At 40.7% G+C, this 13,554-nt stretch overlaps 1 protein-coding gene across 2 annotated transcripts in view; it reads left to right on the top strand.

The window, feature by feature from the left end:
- Positions 1 to 13,554, top strand: part of glcci1b (glucocorticoid induced 1b) — a 42,015-nt gene that overhangs the window by 27,683 nt on the left and 778 nt on the right. Inside the window, exons 4-8 of one of the 2 annotated variants that reach the window (XM_088327489.1) lie at positions 410 to 499; positions 7,076 to 7,195; positions 8,339 to 8,464; positions 11,521 to 11,716; positions 11,796 to 11,916. In XM_088327489.1, the coding sequence (XP_088183615.1) occupies positions 410 to 499; positions 7,076 to 7,195; positions 8,339 to 8,464; positions 11,521 to 11,716; positions 11,796 to 11,916 (653 nt within the window). Of the gene's footprint in view, positions 1 to 409; positions 500 to 7,072; positions 7,196 to 8,338; positions 8,465 to 11,520; positions 11,717 to 11,795; positions 11,917 to 13,554 lie in introns of both variants that reach the window. The other variant, XM_088327488.1, reaches the window with a different exon arrangement.

Raw genomic sequence — 13,554 nt, 5'->3', positions numbered from 1 at the left:
AAATTGTCCCTAGGTGTGAATGAGCAAGTGAGTTGTCTGTCTCTGTGTGCCCTGAAATTGGCTGGAAACCAGTTCAGGGTGTCCCCTGTCCACTGCCTGAAGATGGCAGTGGTTAGGGGACCCCGCGACCCTACTGAGGATAAGCTGTGTAGATGATGGATGGATGGATGGATGGATTTATAGTCATTGTAACATAGCAAAAGTAAAATGCTGATAGTGAAAGATAATCTACAATAAGATAAAATACCATAGTGCAAAATAATAAGTTATGGGTAACAGCATAAAAATAAAGTATTAGTATTAATTGAAAGATGAATAAAAAGAAACATTTTCTTTCAGTTTTCATACAACACAATATTTTCTCAATCAAAAATGGAAAAAAAATCATTGAATTCATTTTGGGTTTCAGACACCAGGTATGTGGATGGACGAGGGAACGGACCAAGGCAGCCCCCATCAGAGGTCTGCCTCCTGGGGCAGTGCCGACCACCTAAAGGAGGTAGATACATGCTCTCACACAAACCCTCAATTTGCATACTCAGTCTATATCTCTCTTTATTCCATTGCTCAGTTATTCTGTCAGTGATTTCATCTCTTGCACACCGTTTTGTGCTCTTTATCAGTCAACTCGCACATTCAGACTCATTTTTACTATGACGCTTTTACTTGAAGTACCTCTCACACCCACACCTGCTCTCAGTTTATTCCCTTGTGAGTCACTTTCTTCTTACTCTCACATGTTCAATCCCTGTCTGATTCCTCACACACAGGCTCACTCTTCTAAACACTCTCACATCCAGCTCCAGTTCACTCATGTAGAGTAGTACACTCTTTGTTTTGTTTCACATTCTCTCACGTCCACGTCTTCTTTCTCTCACATTTAAGATATTTTAGATATCATCAATGCTTAATCATTCCTACTTCTTGCTCTCACACACACACACACGCTTTTACACCATTTTGCAATCTTGGCCCTCTTTAGCTCATTTTAACAGGATCACAATACTTTACAATGCTCTCACACATTCTCTTGTAGAATTGCACACTCAATTTGCGTTTTTGTGTGATCTCACATGCTCATCTCTCTATTGTGTTAGACACCCTCACTTTTATATGCGTCTTCATTCTTACTCACCTCTTTGCTCTCGCAGAAACTAAGTTTAGCACTATTTAAAACTTCTTTAGCCCAATTTTCACTCCAACACTTTCCCCATACTGTTTTTAAGTGTTCTCATTTATTACACTTATTCAGACGTACTTGCTCTATGCCATTTGCACCAACTCTCACATGTCACACACCCCCATTTCAAATTCATTTTAGCTCTCACACATCCTCTCTCAAGTCCTCAGTCACTTTCCCCATACTTTCTCGTACACTCTCACACTTGGTGACTTTCACTCACTCACTTACTTTATTTCACACAAAAATCCTGCTCTTAGTCTCATGCAGGATCGCACCATGTCTCAGTTTTCCTCATTTCCACTCGTTTTACAGGGTTCCGCGGATCCTTGAAAAGTCTTGAAAGACATTGAATTCATTATCCTAAAACTAAGGCCTTAATCAGCATTAAATGTCTGAAAATCAAATTTTCGAAAGACCTATTGTGTTTCAAATGTTGACTTGGTCTTGAATTTGATTTCAAACGGCATAAAAAAATATTTAAAAGTCATTCATTGAACTTAAGCTGTAGGAAACCTGTTTTATCCTTTCACTTGGTCTCATGACACATACAAATCTGAATCTTTATCACAATTATCACCCTATTTTAGTCTCGTGCTCTTTGAAACATGCTCATACTTAATCTTCTCACACAAACTTTTCCTCTTTTGGGGCCATCTAGCTCCCTTTTACACACTCACCTCTTCACTTAACTCTCATGTTTTCATCATCGCATGCACACACTCACACTCTTACATGTTCAGACTTACTGGCTCAATGCCTTCTTTACTCACTCTGACATTATGTCACACACCCCTATCTGAAATTCATTTTAGCACTCACACGTGCTCTCTCTCTCAAACCCTCAGTCATTCTACCCTTATTTTCTCTTGTACTCTCATATTCGCAGACTCCCACTCACTCCTCTTCTTTCACACACAAATCCTGCTCTTACTCTCATGTCGGATCACACGATGTCTGTTTCCCTTATTTCTACTCATTTTATCTCTTCTCATGCTCTGACGGCACATCCAAATCTGATTCTGTTCACATTTACCTTTGTTTAGGCTCCTTTGTTGTTTGACTCACACATACAAGCTTTCTTTACTCTTACTTTTCCACCTTTTTGAGCCATCAAGCTCCCTTTTAGATAGATACATATATAGATAGGTACTGTATAGATCCCAGTAGGGAAATTCACACTTCCAGCAGTATCCTTGTGTTAAAAAATAAAATAAAGATATACTTGCTTTTATTTGTATTCAGCCAATAGAAACCATAATAATAATAATAATTTCCTTTGTATTGTCATTCTTTGTTAGAACGAAATGTCGATACACCTGACCCGTTGTAGCGAGCCGATGCAGCCGCAGCCAACAGAGGGCGCCGCCATTTTACCAATGTTATAAGTCTTAGGTATGACTCGGCCGAGGCGCGAACCAGCGACCTCAAACATGATATATACAAGAAATCATTTGACACGCGGACTCTCAATAATGATAATATAAAAGATGTAAAATAATAGAGTAATAAAGCTATTGTAGTGTATAATACAAGGTAATTATATAGAATAGTTTAAAAAGAAAGAATATGTAACTAATGAGACTAGAGTAGAATAGGTCGGAGGAACGTCGTCGGCATAATAATACTTTACATAATAACCCAATCATTTCTCGTTGAACATGCGAATAGCGAAACGGTAAAAACTCTCTTTAAGACGTGTAGTCTTGCTCCACCCTCAGGCGACCTGATGACCGGTAATCAAAGTACCTGTGAGCAGGGTGACTGGGATCGTCCATAATTTTTAGTGTCCGTTTTCCCGTTCGTTCAATGTAGATACTATGCAGGGACGGGAGGCCAGTACCTATTATTTCCTCTGCCGTCCTCACTACTGATTCCATCTTTGACAAATCTTTCTGATTGACGCGACCAAACCAAACTGTGATTGACCTAGTTAAAATGGACTCAGTGATAGCACAATAAAAATTGACTAGAATGAATTGGCGGATTCCGAATGATTTGAGTTAGAATACAAAAATACCCAATATAACGTTTTGCTATAGAGCAGGGGTGTCAAAATCATTTTAACTCGGGGGCCACACGATAGAACAAACATTCTGTCGGGGGCCGGACTAGTAGATTAAAGAGAGAGAAAGAAATAAGAGAAAGAGGGGGGGGGAAGGAGAAAGGGCGGGACAAAGAAAGAGAGAGAGGGAGAGAGCGTGAGAAACAAAAGAGATAAAAAGAGAAGAAAAGGGGTGGAAAAGAAAGAGAGAGAGAGAGAGAGCATGAGAAACAAGAGATAAAAGTCATGAGAGAGGGGGAAAGAAAGGGAGCGGAAGAAAGAAATCCAAATAGAAATAAAAAGACAGAAAAAGAGAAAAGAAAACGTGAAGAGTAGGAAGAGAGAAAGAGGAAAGAGAGAAAAGGATAGAAGGAAGTTAGAGCAAAATAAGTTAAAAAGACGCAGAGAGAGAAATAGACAAAGAGCAACAAAGGCAGAGAAAAAGAGACACAGAGAGTGAAAGAGACAGACGGAGAGTGAGAAAGAAGGGGTGGAAAAGAAGGAGAGTGAAAGAGAGAGAAAAAGAAATACAAGTACCGTGTCTTTGTTCGAGGCACTTTTCTATGGCAACATCAAGTTGACATATTTCAACCTGCGGCTTGTTTTTCTCTTGTGCTTCTCTGAGCGTTGTCTCGCGGGCCGGATTCAATCCCTTAGCGGGCCTGATCTGTCCCGCGGGCTGCCTGTTCGACACCTGTGCTATAGAGTATTTAAATAGTGCTACGGAAAATACACACTGTAATAAAGATACGGTAATTTACAAATGTGGGGGTGGGGTTTAATTTGGGCTTCTACTCCCCCGGGTGGAGTTAAAGAGCTTCATGGCATGAGGAAGAAATGATCTGCCTGTCCGTGGAACAAGACTATTTTACACACTCACTTCCCAAAATGAGCCTCACTTTTTCACCGTAGCACGCTCACTCATACACTCAAGCTTCCTCACAGACTCTCTGTCCCACTCTCTCGTATATTATTCCCACTGCGAAACCAGCAGCTGCCGCGACACGTGTTTTTGTCATTTTTCCGGACTCTCCCCAAACCCCCTGACCCGACCAATCGCTGCCGTTAGGTGTCCGGTTCGAAATCCAACGTCCTTCTTTCCCTTCCTCAAGTGCGTCGCGGCCTCCGTTCCGACCGGTCCTCGAATGCATTCAAAACGCGGCGCTGCATGTGTGGGAGTTTGGCAGATCAGAAGCGTCTTTGTGGTGGCGAGCGAGTGGCGAAGACCACACCTTTTGTCTGCATAGCACAAGTGCGTCTCTCAGGCTCATAAAGGGCATCCTGTTTTGGTCCGATACCGAAGACGCCACCCCCTCGCTCGGTGAACCCAGTTCATCGGACGTCAATGGCTGACGGACCCGGCGTTGTCACTGAGGCTTTTATGGGTTCAAACAATGTTGATCCGAGCGTGTTTTTGAGATCATGGCGTCATCGTCTGAGGTCGAGGATGACATCATAGTTGGCAATATAGAATATCCACACAATAACTGTGTGACTCGGTGCAGTTTGCAACATGCACGTTTTGATGGGAAATGCTCATAAAGACCTCTCTTCTGATTGTTAGCGATAGGGCTGCAACTTATCACAGGGTTCACACAGGCGCTTGAAATCCTTGAAATTTAATGTTGTGTTTTCAATGAGTGAAAAGTGCCTCAATTTCAAGTGAGGTGCTTGTAAATGCTTGAAACTTTTGCCATTTTTCTCAACAAGTCCCCCTAAAAAGGACGCTGACACTGCACTTTGACAGTGTCGCTTAGCAATTGAATGTCCTTTTCTCTCGTGATTAACAGTAGCTGGCATTAGTTTGTACAGCATTGAGCTTTTAAGTCTCGTCCCTTCCTTCGAGGACTGGTGCAGGCTCCATCTAAACAGAGCGCCATGCAAAAACAAAAGGTAGCGTATCTCAAAGGAAAATTGTAATGGGAAGACTTGCAACTGAAAATGTAAGCTACATATTACTCAATTTTTACCCAACCTCTATTTGGAGAGATTAAAAATTACATTTTAAATTCTCAGTTATAGCTGTGGCTCGGCAAAACACATGATTCACAATGGACTTATTTTTGTGGCACTAGAAAAATTGAAAAATTGGCTTTGAAAGTCCTTATAAAGTGCTTGAATTTAGCATTAAAAAGGTGTCAAAACCCCAATTTTAATAGTCTGTCGCCCACTACCTAAATCATTAGTCAAATAATCGGATACATATTATTTGTATCTTAGATTTTGCATGAAGTTGATCTAATTATGTGGAAAAAAATAATAAACACAAGAAAATTGTTACATCTTCTGTTTTACATACTGCTAATTTATACAAAATGAAATAAAATTAATTAGACGCAGTGCTCGGTTAGACACATAAATCCAAATAAACACCTCTGTCCATTTTTTAGGGACAAGCGTATAAATAATGAATGAAAATAAAGTATACATTTTTTGAATCCCAGTTAACTAAAAACAGCCTCATTAGCAGCAGTATAACAGTAAATAAAACAAATATGTGCATTTTGTACAGTACATTCGGATGTTGATTGCAAAGGCTGTAACAAAATTATTTTACAATTTTTAACAGTTTGAAATCTAACGGTTTTATCAACTGAGGTTTGTTCTTTGGACTGCATGCATTTAATTTGAAATGCGTGTCAGGCACTGTCTGGCATAGCTCTCAAGCAAACATGTAAAATGCATGAGATATAAACCAGATTGCCTTGAACGTTGCTTGAATCTTACCGAGGCTAGTCCGACTGCGTTTCATTCAAATGTCCGACGTGCTCTTTAAATGTTCATGCGTCACTGAGGTATTGCCATGATACTACTACTTTGCAAGTATATTTTTAATTAGCCATATCCAGGCTTAAATTTTCCCAACTGTTACAAGTTTTGGTACGCGTAGTTGATGTTGACACCACCATTTCAGCATGGTTGTTACCGCTCGGGAAGCTATTGCGCACGTGCAACCCTCAGGAGAGTTTATATTCCTGTAGAGATACCTCATTGGAATTTGTTGTTGACAATTTCTATTTTTTGGTTTGAACAATTTTATTGACGCTTTTAACAGCAATTAAACACATTCACAATTTCACCATATCATATTCTAACAAGGTTTCTGGAGGTAAAGTGAAAGTTTGACATTCTGCCAAAGCTTTTAGTTCTTGTTTGTTCGCGTCCTTCTTTCATCACAGTGCTCCCCTTTATGATGAGTCGAGGGTTGTTTATTAAAATGGCCACCCCATCGTCATGGTCCTCACCCAAGCCACTACACAATGAAGGGCACGGCCAAATCTCTTCCCACTGTTCATAACCTTCCAAAAAGGGGGTGCAGCATTCATTGATAGTAGAGACGGTAAAGTTCATAGGTGTTGTTGAAGTATACAAATTATCAAAACCGGGGGGTCCGAGTCCATTCTCTGGGGGTCATTGAGAGCGTTACCTGTGTCTGACTCCGGTATCTCATTTGGAGACCCACTGGAGAAAACTCTGGAGTCCTCTGACTCTCTTTCTGTGATTCCAGGCCTTCCCCCCTTTTTTTTGGGTTAGGTGGGTGACCAGAGGACCTGTCGAGGGCAAGTCTCTTGTTTCCTTGCCCACAAGAAGAAGGAATCAGATTTTTTTCTTCCCCCGCTTCCTTCGGCTCAACTTCATACAATTCCCTTGTGTTTTTTTATCGGCAATCGGTTTTCCTCTAAATCTCTATCGACTCATCGTTGCGGCCCTAGTGAGCGAAAGAAACAAAGCCTTTATGTCATCATATTAGGTCGGAGTTGTCGACACGATTACCTTTGAATCCCTTGCCTTGTTACCGACTACTCATGCCGTGCAAATGAATGTGTTCCATCATGCCCTTCTTCCAGCAGATTGCCAAGTTGAGGCTGCAGCTCCAGCGCAGCAAGCAAGGGAGTCGGCAGAGCAAAGAGCGCGACGCCGCGTCCGGAACCTCGCATGCACAGCACGCCACCACTTCCTGTCCCTCACAGGTTGCTCCAACACACTCGCTCGTATATAACCCGCAACTCGAGTTTCCGGACCCGTCCCCGGAGTAGAATCATTGCAGTCGGACCATATGTTAAACGTTCCCTCACACATGGTTCATATAAACACACTTGAACTTAGTATCACACCAATATTTTTTAAGGATTTACCATAAATTACGGAATACGGAGCGCACCTGATTAAAAGCCACATGCTCAAATTTAAGAGAACTCCATTTTATCTTTGTACCCGATTAAAAGCTGCAGGGTAGATAAAATCGCACAATTGACACAGTTTTCAGTTGCGTCGTTTTTAAGTTCTACCCCAGGGTGTTTACAGCACCGGTTTTCGGGTTATGTGACCATGTGATATTCGAGATGGCGAGCACAAAGTCGAGCACATTTAAAAAAAAAACTGATAATAAGGGATGCGTCGCCTAAAATGTGTGAGCCCTGTGTTCACAACAATGCACCGTGGAGAATAGTGCCAGATTGCATTGGAATTGGTGTTTTCTGCGGTACCGGCCCAAAATTCATTCACAGAAACCTGAAGGGCCTGACATTAAAACCAATGATGAGGAAGGAGAAGTGTGGCGTTTTTAAAAGATAACTGCTGCTGGTCAATACAGATGTATGAGATAGGAACTTGATTCGTGGGTGAGAAGGTTAAAATTTTGTAAGTACGTTGAAAAAAAAATGAAAAAAGTACTGTTAAACTTCTCATTTTGCTCCTGTTATGTGTTATATGAATAATGTTGGCAAAACATTGATTAATTTCTCTTCATAAAAAGGTTGTCATAAATATTTTCAGACGTCTCCCCTGTGTTATCTATTAAGAGCGCATGCTTTGTGGAAAAGAGCAGCTTGCTATTTTTCTCTGGCACAAAAAAAAGAATAAGCCGCGGTGTTTAAAATGTTGCAAAAACTAGCGGCTTGTAGTCTGAAATTTATGGTAATTCCAAATTGGGGTTTTCTTTTTGGGTGGTCATCGACGGCATTAGACGTCAATCCATTTATGTTAGCTGATGGTTCTCCAAGTATGTTTCAAGGTATATGATCATACTCGTGGGATGCAAAATACATATTTTTATCATGTAGTTTCAAAGCTAAAATGTTTACTGTTTTTCTTTCCTTCCCATTTCTTCACAGCCTAAGGCAGCTACTTGTTCTCTGCCCACAAAATCGCCGATCTGTCGAGTGCCGAGCAGCGTGGAGGCCATCAACCACGAGCTGGAAAATGTCTTCATCAAACACGATTGGGAGCACGGCATGCAGGTCAGGCATATAGATAACCTCATTGGAGTGTTTATGAAACAATATGTTACTCAAAATGTATTTGTAAGCCACTCAAAGTACTGTATAAAGACATTCAGTGTATAGCAAGACTATAATACTGATGCTCTCTTAGGGAGATTTTTCTCCTGTAAACATTTTGACTGTTTAAACCCTCAACTGTTGACGTGATTTCACATTCTCATCAGTCACTGAAATACGTGATGTCACACATCATTGGAAAGCTTAAACTCTTGTGATTTAAGACCATTTCAAAATGTACTTACAGAAACATCACGATCAATCTGATACGCGTTCCACGAAAACTATAGAGCTTACCAGTTATGTCCTTTTAGTCAGCTCATGAGATGATTGTCTTCAAATATGGACTTGTTACCTCAAGGATTCTCCGGTGAATCCAACCGTGTAAAAGACCTACTCCAAAACACATGATAATGCCGACAGATGTATAAAAAATGTATAAAACACATCATTGGAGGTATCTTATTGCAGCGTGTCTGTTTTGCCATGTAATTCCCATTGACAAATAAATAGACTGGTAAAATTATTTCCAATATGGCCGTCAGCCTGTGAACTTTTGATCGACACCACTCGGCCAATTGAAGGCTTTTTTTACGGTCCACAGCCAGCATTAGGACCTGTATTGATATTTTATTAGCTTCAAATATCTTTAGCCAGTCGTAACCAAATCAAATGATGATTGCCATATTGGTAAGCTAATGAAATTTTGAAAACGACAGAATTCAAATTAGACCCCAAAATGAATTTGCAAAACAGTTTCCGTGTTTCATTTTTACGCACCAATATTCCTCGCAAGTATGCACAACAGTGATAGTCGCGGAAAGAGAAGTCAAACATTAACAATTCTATCAAAATGTCTAAAAAATTGGCCGAAGTAAAATATACAGTTGCAAAGGTTTTAGTGCTGTAAACTGGTCTTCTCCGAATTGCCACTTTTGGAAACAGCTAAACCTACCCGTAGCAAAATGTTCAAAATACAATGTTTAGTTTTTCAGATGGTGGTCAAATTTGAGGCTTCATGCTTTTGTCTCACCTGTTTTCCAGCTAAGACACTCATGTTACAGTCACCTGCAGGCATTTAACTGCAAAGAAATTAGGCGAGAATAAAAAGTCGCACTTGCAGTGATTATTTCAGTTTGGGACAAAGTCAGTGTGTTACTTTTCAAGAGACCAAAACCATCTATATTGTCCAAACAGTTCAAGAACAGCTTTCAATTTACTTGGGGCTACGTCTTGGATTGGGATCTTCAGGAAATTTTTCAGGAACGTAAAGTTTAAAAACTTTTATTTTATTTTTTCCCTGATGAAAATCGGATTTATTATTGAAAATTGTTAAGGAGTGACTTCTATTCAAGGGGTCACAAACGCTGGCCCGTGGCCATTAGGTAGCCCCCTCGGCTTTCCTGAGTTTCTCCTGAACCGGTTCTAAGAATAGTTATTGCCATTTTCTAGGAGACTTGATTTCTAACTGGGATAGCAAGTCATTGACGTGATCGGTGTCTTTTAAGACATGGCCAATTCTTCCCAAATTACTCAAATTAGCCTTTTATTTACACATTGATATCGCTCAGTGCCCTTAATCGGGGTAGGCATTATAGTGGTTGAATGAGCCTATTTTCAGATTCAGTTTCAGATTTACTTTATTGTCATTCTTGTACACGTGTATACAGAACGAAATGTCGATACATCTGACCCGCACAGTTTCCTTAAGATTCAGATTCAGATTCAGATTCAGATCTACTTTATTGTCATTCTAGTACACGTGTATACAGAACGAAATGTACAGATATAAATAAAATGTTGTATTGAGTTGGAGTATTGAAGTACTAATAATATACTAAATAATTATATGTATAGTATTATACAGTAGTGCAAAGAGTGCAAGAGGAGCAGCTAACCAGATGTGCAAAATGGGCAGTCAGGTAAACAAGTCACTATACAATAACCCCTTTCCTAATCATTAACAACATGTTATTAGCATTATAATAACATAACCGCAGTTACCAGGTACCCTCCTTAAGGACATCTCAGTAGCCCAAGGGCTGATTCGCAAAATAGCTCAGAAGTGTCGGTTTTAGGGGATAACTATCTATCTATCTAACTATTTATCCCTAATTCAGATTACCACCTGCTAATTACACAATATTGTAGTAACAAAATAGCCAAGTCATGATAAATGTGTTATTTTAGAAATGCATATCAAATTGATAGCCCTTCACACTAATCAGTAACAAAAAAAAGTAGGCTCTCGGCTGCAAAAAGGTTGCTATTCAAATCTGGAAACCGATACATTTTTAAGAAGCATTTTCCAAGGGGGACCAGTGTTTTTCAAACACTGTGCTGGGGTCGCTGCGGCACACTAATCGTTGTACTTTGCTGTGAGGATTTATCTTATTTTTTGTGCCTGTGCGGTCTAGCGGAAGCTATCTTTTATTTGTATTTACTTATTTGTCGGGCTGGGCTAACAGCTAGGCTAAAGGCTAAACCCTGCAAAACGCCTCTCCCATCCATTTTCCTCTCCAACGTTCGCTCTCTGGACAATAACCTGGACCATTTAACAACTGGAAGTGGCATCGAACCGCGAGATGACGAACTGCTGCGCTAAAATTCTGACGAACACATGGTTAATCTTATCGATCCCGGCTGACGTTCAGAGAAACTGTGCGGGTCAGATGTATCGATATTTCGTTCTGTATACACGTGTACACGAATGACAATAAAGTAAATCTGAATCTGATAAGGGCACTGACTGGTGTTCCGCAGGTATTTTTTTCAACGAAAGTAATGTGCTTTCGCCTAAAACAGTTTGAAAAACACTGCCTTGGACAATCCAAACTGTTGAAAGCGCCATATTGGATTTTTAAGAATGTTTGTCTCATGTTTGGCCTTTTACAGACACCTTATTATTTTCCATTATCAAACATGTTTTAAAAAGCGTCAAGGAGCGACTCCAAAGCCGCTTGTTGCCGACCCCCACCTTCGACCTATAGAGTTCAAGTATTTTGTCTTCCCAACAGGCCACAGACGCAGCAGACGGCCGCCGGGCTCCTTTCCCCCATCAGCGGTACATCAACAGCGGGGAAACACGGGACACGGACACCCAGGCCCCCTCCAGTGGGGAATCCAGCCCCTCACCCAGACCCCGAAGCCCCCTCAGCCCTCAGAACATCCACTCCCCGGACGGAAGCCCCTCGTCCTCTGCAGATGACAAAGGTTTGTTATTGACTGTAATGTGGAAAGATTTAAAAGCATTGTTTGTTTTTATTTTTTTTTGATGGTTTGGTTTTCGCAGAGGGTTCGTGCGGCTCTCCACTGCCCAAGTTCGCCACCTCGCCCAAACCCAACAACAGCTACATGTTCAAACGAGAGCCGCCAGAAGGTTGCGAGAGGGTGAAAGTCTTCGACGAGATGCTGTAAGTTGGCCTGTGTTGTCGGATAATCGGGGATCCTTGAAAAGTCTTAAAAGGCATTGAATTCATGATTCTAAAAATAAGGCCTAAGTTGGCGTTAGTGTCTTAAATTAATGTGAACACATTACCGTAAATTCCAAACTATAGAGCACACCTGATTATAAGCCGCAACCACCACATTTTAAGAGGAAAACCAATTTTGTACGTACGCAAGCCGCACCTGTATATAAGCCGCATGCGCCCACATTAAAAAAAATGTAACTAACCCAGACCTGACTTTAAGTACCGCGATTGTAACTGAATATCCTTCATTTTAAGTACACAGTCCAAAAATCACAGCCGGCAAAATGAACGGAAAATGATACCGGTACTTAAGGTTTGATGCAGACCTGCAGAGTCCGGGTCCCGTTGAAAGTAATCCAAGGAAAAAAGTGTATATTTCCAAAGTTAAGGGTGGGAAAAATATATATCCCCTATTGTCCACCGCGTCCACAAACAGGTATGTCTGTTCCTCACCTTTGCCGGTCCCCACTGCCCGCCACCCCGCGTTTGTTCCGCCCCTCCTTTTTCATTCGCCCGTGCAAAACATATCAGAATAAGTGTCTAAAATAAATACATTACAAAAATATACAGTTGCAAATACATATTATACATGGGTTACACATATTTACAAAGAAAGACGGTACACCGAGAGAGTTTTCAAAGCTCTAATAATAATAATATAACTTTCATCCCAAACGGTGCCTGTGACAGGGCAGTTAATGGTAGCAACACGCTAGCTACACGCTCGCAACACAGTAAACGAGTCTGTTAAAAAACATACCATATTTGTAGAAATCACGGTAAACCGTCCTCATCTTCGTCCTTAGAACTGAAGCCATCAAAGTCGTCTTCCTCAGTGTCGGAAAGGAACTGTCATGTAGATGTCGTCCCACCCCCCTTATTCAAAAACACGCTAGCAACACGCTCACTCCTTCTTTATCGGACTGCTCGATTTTTTTTAGCTTGAAAGCTGCTTCATGTGCCTTTCTTTTTGCATTTTGCATGATGAGGGTATGTTTACGCTAATTTAATTTATGCACAAGCCAAGAAGTTGCAGTCTTCTTTGGCGCATATATTCAAAATTACATAAATTGGCCGCATTGCTGAATAAGCCGCAGGGTTAAAAGTTTGGGGAAAAAAGTAGCGGCTTATAGTCCGGAATTTACGGTAGTAAAATTTATATTTGTGTCAACTTAAAAGATTTAGTAGAATTTATCAATGGTCTTCTTTTAATAATTCACCGATACTTTAATGGTAAGTGGAGACGAGACAAAGCAACATAGCTGGGCCACAATAACGGAACTATCAAAACGGTAATGTGGTTTCAGTCGGTCTTTTCAGAGCATAAAACATGTCTTAGGTCGACTCACAATACACATAGCAACTTTGGACAGAGACCTTTACTTTGGCCGTAAAGTGTACGGACGCTGCCCTACTTAGGAACGAGATTGTTTTGTACTAAAAAATAAAACTTTCATAAAATAATATGCTCTAGAAAGATAAATAAAGTTGAGTTTAACTTACTTTGGGAAGATGCGCTTTAAGAGGTCCTCATCCGTGGTCAAAAGTGGCCAAAACAAAAGCGTTCCGACCATTTTC

The sequence above is a fragment of the Urocampus carinirostris genome, chromosome 2 (genome assembly GCF_059441175.1).
Source record: "Urocampus carinirostris isolate Australia breed hairy pipefish chromosome 2, RoL_Ucar_1.0, whole genome shotgun sequence".
Lineage (NCBI taxonomy): Eukaryota > Metazoa > Chordata > Actinopteri > Syngnathiformes > Syngnathidae > Urocampus > Urocampus carinirostris.
The sequence above is the reverse complement of the archived record's forward strand: the minus strand, read 5'-3'. Positions and strand labels throughout refer to the sequence as shown.